This window comes from Rhea pennata, chromosome 17 (genome assembly GCF_028389875.1).
Source record: "Rhea pennata isolate bPtePen1 chromosome 17, bPtePen1.pri, whole genome shotgun sequence".
Classification (NCBI taxonomy): Eukaryota; Metazoa; Chordata; class Aves; order Rheiformes; family Rheidae; genus Rhea; species Rhea pennata.
Window position 1 is genome coordinate 2,230,452 of NC_084679.1, and position 9,824 is coordinate 2,240,275.

The window sequence follows — 9,824 nt, forward strand, 5'->3', positions numbered from 1 at the left end:
AAGGAGGGAGGGAGATCCCACCAGTGAGGGTTGGAGATCTGACACAGAGCATGATGAAGATCCCACTGGGGAGGGATGGAGACCCTGCCAAGGAGTGAGGGAGATCCCAGTGGGGAGGGATGAAGATGATGGGCAAGGAGGGCTGCAGATCCCACCAGGAGGGCTGGAGCCCTCTGCCCAGGGTGCTCAGAGCCCTCCCGAAACACCCTTGGAGGCCGAGGCGGAGGCAGAGCAGCCAGCTCCCCGGCCTCGCCACCAGCGCGGCGGGACCGGCGCTGAGCCTGCGTTAGCTCCGCGGCGTTTCGCCGCGCGGCTCCCGCGGCGCCAGCTGCAGCCGGCTGCTCCCCGGCTTCGCAGGGCACCGGCAGCCCGGCCCCGCGCAGACGCAGCGGGGCGCTTCGGGGAGGTTTGCCGCGGCGCGAGGCCCTGCCGGCGTGAGGCCGGCCGGGAGCGGCAAGGGGACGCTGACGGCGCGGGGCTGCGAGCGGGCACGGCGCGCCGCGAGAGGCAGGCCGAGCGTTTCGGGAAGCGGCAGCTCTGATTGCATTTGGCAACACGGGTGAAACCCGATACCGGACGGTTCCCCCCCCCCAGCGTCCCGCGGGACCGAGCGCGGCGCTGCGGCTGCGGCGGCACGGCCGCGGCGCGGGGCCCTGCTCCCCTCGCTGCTGCCGCGCCGGGGAGGGCAGCGGGGTCGGGGACGCTGTGCCGCACCGCGCCGCGCCGGCCGGCGGCTCCCTGCTTCGCCGACAGCTTTTTCGGGCAATTTTTTGGCGGTCCCGGGGGGGAGGCACGCGCAGAAGAAAATAGCAAGCGGGTGAGGTCACCCGCAGCCGGCTGCAAGCGCGTCTTGAGCAACGTCAGCCGCCGCGGGAGACAGAGGGGGCTCGCCGGCCGGCGGCAGGGGCACTGCTGCGCAGGGGCCGAGGCGATGCCCACCACCCCGGCGTCGCTTGCCGTGCCCCGAGTGCCGCAGGGCCCGGTGCAGCCCCGTGCGCGGCCATGGGAAACCCTCCGGGCCGCTGTCTCCACGAAGCCCCAGTCCAAAGCAAGGAAATCCCAATTTCCTGCAAAGAAAGGGCTCCCTTCACGGCTCGCTGCCTTCGGGGCATTTCCAGCACCGAGGGATATCCCGGAGGATGCATGCCAAGGGATATCCCGAGGGATATCCCAGAGGATGCATCTGTTTTCCCGGGGTGTCCTTGGTGGGGGCTGCGCCTCGGGTTGTCCCCCCCAGCACCGGTCTGAGCCGCGCCGCGCCGGACCGCAGCGGGTCCAGGATTCGGGATCGCAGCGGGACTCGAGGCCGGGGACGGGACCCGGGGAGCGCCGGGAGCGGGGCGGCCGGACCCGAGCCGGCGGGAGGATTTCGGTGCCGCCAGGGCGGCTGGCTGAGCCACGTGGCCGCGGCGAGGGCTGCGCAGAGCCGGGCTCCCAGCTCCGTCCTTGGTGGTGGGGGGGGGGGGGGGGGGGGGTTGCAAAAAGAAAAAAAAATCCTTGGTGATAAATGTCACCCGCCCCGGCGGGGCGTTTGCGCCGTGGCGTGTGCGCGGGGCTCGCCGGCGGCCACGCGGCGGCTGCTGCGAGGGGCCGAGAAGCGGCGCGGGGGGCCGCCGGGGCCTCCTCCCTTCCCCGCTCCCTCCCCGCGCCGGCCCTAATGAGAACAAGCTGGCCGGCGGCGGCGGCAGCCAGCGGGCTCGGGGCGGAGGAGCAGGAGGAGCGCGAGGAGGAGGAGGAGGAGGAGGAGGAGGGCTCGGGGCCGCGCTCGCGGCGCCCGGGGCAGGCGGCAGAGCGGGGGGCGAGAGGCGAGGCGCGCGGTCCCCGCGCGGCCCCGGCGGAGGTGAGGCGCCGGCGTGGGCCGAGCGAGCGGGCGCCTCCGGCAGCGGGGCGCGGGCGGGCGGAGGGACGAGCGAGGGAGGGAGGGCTTCGCGGCGAGGAGCCCCGCGCGCCCCTCGGCGCAGGAGGAGCAGGAGGAGGGAGGCGGCGGCGGCGTGCGTCGCCCGCGCCCGCCGCTCGGCGCAGCCACGACGGCGCCGGCCCCGCGCGCGGCCCGGGGGCCCCTCTCGGCCGCGGGGCGCGAAGGCGCCGGCCCCCGAAGCGGCCGCCTGCTCGCCGGGGACGGGGCCTCCGGGACGGGGCCGCTGGGACGGAGCCGCCGGGACGGGGCCGCCGCCGCGGCCTTCCCCCCGCTCTGCTCCGCGATTTCCGCGCTCGACTTTTTGATGCAAACCAGATTTCGCAGCGAGGAGAGGGCCGGGAAGCGCCGCGGCGCGGCCGCCAGCGGCGGGAGGCGGGCTGGGAGCGGGGACCCCCCCCGGGAGCGGGGACGGGGGGCGACCCCGCGGCTTCGGCCGCGGCCCCCTCGGAGCGGGGGGCCGGGGGGGAGGGAGGGGAGGCTGCTCCCGGCGGGGCCGGAGCTGGGAATGACGGCCGGGAAGAGCCGTTAGCCGGGCACGCCGCCGAGTCACAGTTTCCATCGGGAAGCCTCGGCTTTCAGGGATTCGGTCATCGGCCGAGCGTGCGGAGGAGGGGGGGGGGGGGGCTGAAGCCACTTTTCGCCTCTGCTTCCCCACAGGCAGAGCCGGAGCCGGAGCGGGAGCGGCAGGATGGCGCCGCGGCTGGCGCTGGGCGCCCTGCTGCTGGCGGCGGCGGCGGCGGCGGCGGCGGCGGGGCCGGCGCTGGACGACGCCGGGGGCAGCGGGGCCGGCGAGGAGGAGGCCGCCCCGTCCGGCGCCGCCGGCGTCCCCACGGCGCCGCCGACGAGCCCGGCGCCGGCGGGCGGCAGCCTGGCGGCCTTGCTGCGGGAATACCTGCTGCCGGCGGCGGTGGCCGGCTCCCTGGCGCTGGTGCTGCTCTGCGTCGGCTGCGGCGCCCTGCTGCTGCGCCGCAAGCACGAGGCGGCCGCCTACTACCCGTCCTCCTTCCCCAAGGGCAGCTACGTGGACCAGCGCGACAAGGCCGGCGGCGCCCGGGCCTTCAGCGAGGTGCCCGAGAAGGCCGACGGCCCCCCGCCGCCCGCCGACGGCGCCCGCCAGCTCCGCCACGACATCCTGGCCGCCGCGCAGAGCCTGCGCCCGCCGCCCGCCGCCCGCCCCGCCGCCCCCGGGGCCGGGGCCGGGGCCGGGGCCGAGCCCCCCGCCGCCGCCGCCTCCGCCAACGACGACACCGACGCCGACGGCCAGGCCCGGCCCGGCGGCTAGCGGCCCGGCCCGGCCTCCCCTTGCCGGCGGCTCCAAGGGATCCCGCCGGACACGATGCGAGGAGAAAGAGGAGAGAAAGCGCCGGGTGCCGCCGGCTTCCTCGCAAACGAACACTGTTTTTTTGTGTTTTTTTTTTTTTTTTTTGTTTGTTTTTTCCCTCGTAATTCCCGGCGCTCCCATCACCGGAAGGACGCCCGGCGGAGTGCCCGCGCCCAGCTCCCCGAGCCGCATCCGCTCGGGATCGCCGGTGGCGGCACCAGGAGGGAAGGAGACGGATCCAAGCCGGCCCCTGCCCAGCTCCGGGAGGGAGGCAGCCTCGGGGGCGACGCCGCGCCGCTGCGATCCCGAGGGCCTCCGGGCCGGAGGTGGAGCACGCGCTGATTTTCCTCCCCTTCAGCTATTAATAAAGACACTTCCCGCGCAGATTCCCTCTCGTCTGCGCTGCCGCGGTGGTCGGAAGGCCGGGAGGGCGCGGCGCAGCCCCGGCGCGGTCCTTCCCGAAATGCTGCGCTTGGAGCCGGGCTGAGGGCGCCTCCCGCTTTCTCTAACCCACGACCGCGTTTCCGTGGCGGCAGCTGCTCCTCCAGCGCCGCGCCGGCATCGCGCCGCGGGCTGGGCTCCGGCTCCGGCCGCACGCGCGCGCGCGCGGTCCCGGCCCCGGCCTTGCTTCTGCAAAGATCATCTTTGCTAGCGCAACCCTGGGAGCCAGGGCGGGGACGGGGGGGGACGCGGTTATCGCTCGCAAAAATCTGCGCGCAGAGAAGCGCTTTCTGAGAAACTTTTATCGCTTTTATCTCGAGCAGCTCGGCGGCGTGCGTGGGAAGGCCGCGGCGCCGTGCGCTCCGCGCCAGCGCTCCCCGCGGCTTTCGGGTGCAGGGCTGCGGCAAGCGGCCCGTCCCGAGCCTCGCGCCGTCCCGCGGGGCTGCGGCTCCCACGGCTGCTTGTCCCCGTATCCCTGTACCCCCAGCCCCACACCCTTGTACCCCTGCATCCCTGCATCCCATCTGCAGATCCCCGCAGCCCCAGATCCCTGTACCCCAGGTTCCTGCACCCCAGTACTCCCATATCCGCCCTTCCCCACGTCCGAAATCCCCCACACCCCCAGATCCCTGCAGCCCCAGATGCCCAGGTCCCTGTATCCCAGATCCCTGTACCCCCCCCATATCCCTGTATCCTTGCGTATTCTCCCACGTCTGTGCATCCCTGCGCCCCGTGCCTGTGCATCCCCAAATCCCTGCGCCCTCCCATCCCTGCCCCTGCCTGGGGCACAGCCCTTGGCAGGACACCAGGCTGCTTCCCGCGGAGGCGGCAGCAGCTCCCTGGGCGCGCTGCCGCCCGGCTCTCCCCGTGCCATCGCGGCCGGGGCTGCTGCCCCCGCCGCTCCCATGCCGGCACAGCCCTGCCTGCTGCTGCTCTCCCCCGTCTCGTACTTTGTCAGAGGGGCTCTCGCGAGCACAACGAGCCCCGAAGCGGACGTGGGCGTCTCAAACTTCCCTGTTTTCTTTGCTGCGAGACCGCAGGGCCGCCCGCAGGGAGCCGAGCGCATTCCTCGCTGCGGCGGGGCGCAGCAGCAGCCGGGCCGCGGCCGCGTCCCAGCGGCGGCGCGGGGAAAGCGGCACCCAGCCAGGGGCCCACAAAAGCGGTCTCGTGACAGCGACGAACGCTGCTAACCGGGACACACGCCCTGATTTGCATTTTGAGGCATTAAAAAGAAAAAGAGCTGCGAACAGAGATATGAGAATGAGCCACTTATTTTTAAGTAGGTTGGTTCTAGTGCAGTTGTGAAACACTGGGTACAAAGAAAGGAAAGCGAGCGGTTGGGGTATTTTTGCACATCTGGTTCTATTTCAAATCTACAAGAGCAGGCAAAGTTTTCAAATGCATTTTCATATTTTCATTTTGTTTTGGGAAACTATGGAAACATTTCCCTGGAGAACAGCAATCATCACAAGACTCGGGAGAGCGGAGCAGCCTGGAGAACGGCGGGGCAAAGCTGTGCCAAATTGCTGCAGTGTTTAACGTTCAAATGCTGGGCGCTCGCGCTTTCAAACCAACGTCCTGTTTGCTAAGATCTGTTTGTAGCCAGGATTATAAGCAAACACCTCGCTGAACATGGTTTTTAACAGCTGAAAACCAAAGCTCTGGGGTTCTTAATGAGCAAAAAGGAAATGAATGCCACTTTCGGGACGTGCAAGTGGTGAGGCTGGAGGTCTGGCAAAGTGAGGACGTTCCTGCTTGGGAGGTTTCACGCGACTGGGGCTACACGAGCACTTTCCCTGTGTGGTATTACCAGCCTCTCCTCTGCCTCGCCGCAGAAACCCCGACGGCCTGATCCCCTCAGTCTCCCCACGAGCTGCTCCTCTGCCTGAACTGCGAACAGCAGGACTGCTCAGGAGACATGTCTGCTGGACCATGTTTTTAAGACTTTCCTTCCACAAATGAAGCCAACTCTGAAACCGCAGCAGGGCATAGGTTGTCAGAAATATCACAGTGAAAAATCTCTTACACATGGTAAGCAGGATTCACTTCCTCTTGAGACCTGGGTAGATGGAGCATTGGCCACTAGCTCATAAGGGAAGGGCAGAGAGGGACATGCAGCAACACAGGTAAGATTTCATCTTCTAAACACTTTCAATTCAGAAACTGATGGCTAATCAAATCAAATCAAGTACAATTAAAAGGGCACAGAACAGGCTGCGTAAGCCTCACACTGGTCACCTAGTTATCATGAGGGAAGCAAAGCACATGCGCTGAACACTGCCATTTCAGAGCGCAGCCTTGCACAGGAAGCTGCAGGGTGTACTTACTCAACTGTATACACAGCAAACGCAAGGGCTAAATCATTTCAAAAGATGCTTCAAAATTACCCTGGGTCTGCTTCTGATGTGGCTGGCTTCAAGAGCTGTGCCCAGGAAGTGCTCCAGAGCACCCAAGCGCCAACATCTGCTAGAAACCGAAGCTGCGAACAAACCACACAGAAGGCTGTACTCCTGTACACACCCACTCGGTGCTGCTGCAGAGGGAGCAGACAGCAAGGGGCACCCAGCAGCTCTCAGAAACAGATGTGCTTTTTCAAGCAGTGCTGAAGTGGGCAGAACAAGGATCCAGGAGTGCAGGGAAAGGTAGAGCAAGGGACACCCTCAAACACACTGCAGCCCCCCAGCGCCTGAGTAATTTGGTGAGTGCACTACTTCTTCCTCAGTGCCTGGCCTCTGTGGGTTACTACGGCATGTACCGATTTTGGCCACACTCTTCAGGCAAAGCCCCTTTAGAACGGAGGGAGATAAGCACCAAAACACTGTCGCTTTGCTGGAATCTTGTTTTTCCATTACACATTTGGAACAGACCTTCAGAAGTTAAGTAGAAAAGGGAAAAAAAAGACAGCTCTGCTCCCACCATCACAAAGTGGCACTTTTAGTCTTGGACTGTTGTTACAACAGGATTAAAAGAACCTTCAGGAACAGGAGTTGTGGCACTCATTCCCCATGAAGGCACTCATTTCTGTACACACAGCACTTTTTGAAGCAATGGCTCCTGCGTGGAGTCAGTATTTGCTGTAGCTCCCATGAGTGTATTTTCACTGCCCTCTAGCGCCTGTTCCTGCCCTTCCACTTCAGCACCGAAATGTCCCAGCACTTCCCAGAGAGGAGGAACTGAGCACAGTAGAAAGCATACGAAAGGGAACAGGTCCCGGACTGTGAAATGAGGCTTCTGACACAGCGGTAGTTCGCAGACAGATGAACTGTTCTGCATTTGTATACTGCATTGATACATAAATTGACCTGCTATTCTTACATAAACATTAAGACCAAGGCAACATTTCTCATTAAACTCTGTAAAACATTAGGCAAAACTATACATCTTCCAAAAAGTGCAGCCATTCCAGCACTGGAACATCAGGATTTTCACTTCTGAGAGAAGCCACTAGAGTTCTCTGCAGTTAAGCAGTCTCCTTCACCCAAGTATTTCAAAAAACAGTCATGACAGGATACAGGCTGCTGAAATACCCACATTCCAGTCACTTAAGCACTACAAGAGTGTCTTATCACACACAGAAGAGTCACGCATTGTGCCTAAATTGTGCGTATCTTACAGTTTCATTTAGTAGTGCACAGGATCCTACTAATAGCTAGAGTAATTGCACTGCAAATTTAAGTTGAATGAGAACAAGCTCTACAGTCAGTTTAGGCATTGTTTGTTTTCTTCTCCGATTCTTCTTTCTTTGGATTCTGCTTCAACTTATAATCAGCCAAGGCAGCCTTGATTGCATCTTCAGCCAACACTACAAAGAAAACAAAACAAGGTTTTATGAATATTTCAAAGGTGAAAAGTCATTCAGAACAGAAGCAGCAGTTAACAGAGGAGTTTGAGAACAGGGTCAATATTTTAGAAGTAGAAAGTCAAATGTTTTATTATCACCCATCTCCCGAGCTACACATAATCCAAAAGATGAAAAAGACCTGCCAGCTCTTAATGTCACCCCAAAGCCCAAATATAAGCTACTTTCTCTTGCAGGCCAGCCTTAGTTGTTCCATGTTCAGGTACTTTATTTGATAATAACATTTGGAAGCATTTGTGCTATTGCCAGAAGTCTTATTCATGCTGTCTTGTGTTTGGACTTTAATAGTTTAGTCCTTTACTTACTAGAGCAGTGCAGTTTGACTGGAGGAAGGCAAAGTTCTTTAGCAATATCTGTGTTCCTGATCTTCAAAGCTTCATCAACCTGAAACATATAGTTAGCGTGAAGTCACTCATCATCTGATGTGTAACTCAGGCTCCAAACGTACTTGGCAGAAAATTGTTTTAAGGCTACAGAGGCCAATTGAATCCACACAGAAGAATATCTAAATTGCCACTGACAGTAAAAGATGCTGGATAACATGCTAACACAAGAAAGCCCCTCAACATCTACCCCATTTTCTTCTGTGCCTGTCAAGTAACAAAAACTTGAGGAACATCTCAAGTTGAGCACTGGAGTTTACTAACCATAACATACTAGTGTTATAGACCGAGTACGACTGTAAGGAACCGTCCTAAGTTTCTTTACCTTTTCTCATACTACAGGAACTCAATCCTTGTTAAACTTGTAGAAAAAGAGTATAAGTAATCTGAAAATAATGTTACAGACTCTTTTCTGCCCTGATCTCATAGTGCTTCTCTGCAAACTAGTGCAGGTTCTTGGAAGAGACAGCTATTGCCCTAGAAGCCAGGCCACTGACAGGGACAAAGTTCCCAGTTGCTGCTTTCCAAGCTACTGTGCCAGATGGTACAAATTACATATGGCACTTTCCAGGCCTCTGTTTCCTACGTGGGCCAACACAGAGCAGGCTTCAAACTTTAAATGCTTTCCACGGCATTGCCTCCACAGGGACCCTTACCGTTTTCCCTTTAACCCACTCGGTAGCCAGCGAACTGGAGGCGATGGCTGATCCACAGCCGAACGTCTTGAAACGGGCATCGATGATCTTCCCGTTCTCATCCACTTCCACCTGCGGAAAAGTCAGTGGTGCCTCAGGGGGTGGCTCTGCTTTGCCAGGCGCCCCTGAACCACCCTCGGGGCGGGGATCGGGAAGCACCCGGGGGCCAGCGACAGGGCCGGGAGCGGGCCCAGCAAGGGGGACGAGGGAGCGCCCCTCCGCCTCACCTGCAGCTTCATGACATCGCCGCAGGCGGGGGCGCCCACCAGACCGGTGCCCACGTTCTTGGCGTTGCGGTCGAGGGAGCCGACGTTGCGCGGGTTCTCGTAGTGGTCCACGACCTGCGGGCGGGCACTGCGTCAACAACGGCCGCTGCCGCGCCCGCGCCCGCCACCCTCCCCGCCTCCCCTCCCCTCCCCTCCCCTCCTCTCCCCTCCTCACCTTCTTGTGGTAGCCCAGCGCCGCCGCCACCTCGCCACGCCCGGGCCGCAGCAGCGCGGCCCCCGCCGCCCTCAGCGCCGCCATCTTGGTCCGCGCGGGGGCGGACCGCGCCGCGCCGCCCTTATATAACCTCGCGCGGGAGGGGGCGGGGCCGCGTCGGCCGTTAGGCGCCGCGCTGCGAGGCGACGGGTGCGCGCGGGCGGCCGTTAGGCGCCGCGCTGTGGGGCGAGGCGAGGGATGCGCGCGGGCGGCCGTTAGGCGCCGCGCTGAGGGGCGAGGCGAGGGATGCGCGCGGGCGGCCGTTAGGCGCCGCGCTGTGGGGGGAGCGGCCGTACGGCCCGCGAGGAGCTGCGGGGGCCCGGTAATGGGCTGCCGCGGGGGCCGCTCTCGGTACGGGCCTCTCAGAAGCGGTGCCGGCCGCCCGTGCCCGGAGGCTCCGGGAGAGGCTCTCAGCCCTCGTTTATCATCACTCCGCTGGCGTTCCTGTGCCCGCGGCGCTGGCTGTTGTGTAGCTTTAGCAGCGTCCTAAATACTCAACGCGCGGTTTCGTTCCTTACAGCTACCGCGGCCCCTCTGCCCTTTCACAGGGGGTTGGTCCCGCAGTTGGGCTCACCCGTGGTTTTGCTGTATCGTTGCTCTTGGGTATACCTCGCTGGTGCTAGGGGAGTTTCGTGTTTCAGCTTCACAGGCGGCATGCAGAACATGTGTTGGGGCAAGATAGCACCGAGCAAAGGCTGTTATCTCTCGGGCAGTGCGTCAGTGGTAC

The 9,824-nt window shown here is 62.6% G+C and overlaps 1 protein-coding gene across 1 annotated transcript; it reads right to left on the bottom strand.

Annotated features, from left to right (window-relative positions):
- Positions 1-6,923: 6,923 nt before the first annotated feature.
- Positions 6,924-9,154, bottom strand: ISCU (iron-sulfur cluster assembly enzyme). Its single transcript, XM_062590262.1, has 5 exons — positions 9,059-9,154; positions 8,845-8,958; positions 8,579-8,689; positions 7,845-7,923; positions 6,924-7,482 (listed from the first exon to the last, which is right to left on the bottom strand). The coding sequence occupies exons 1-5, from the start codon at positions 9,140-9,142 to the stop codon at positions 7,385-7,387; spliced, it is 486 nt and encodes a 161-aa protein (XP_062446246.1). The 5' UTR covers positions 9,143-9,154; the 3' UTR covers positions 6,924-7,384.
- Between the last annotated feature and the right edge of the window lie 670 nt (positions 9,155-9,824).

What these genes read in the sequence shown, in the direction of transcription:
- ISCU (XM_062590262.1), bottom strand. Translation starts at nt 9,142, where the DNA reads ATGGCGGCGCTGAGGGCGGCGGGGGCCGCGCTGCTGCGGCCCGGGCGT. An exon ending in CGCTGGGCTACCACAAGAAG is followed by an intron (nt 8,959 to 9,058) that starts GTGAGGAGGGGA and finishes GCCCGCCCGCAG; the next exon opens with GTCGTGGACCACTACGAGAA. An exon ending in AGTGGGTTAAAGGGAAAACG is followed by an intron (nt 7,924 to 8,578) that starts GTAAGGGTCCCT and finishes TATATGTTTCAG; the next exon opens with GTTGATGAAGCTTTGAAGAT.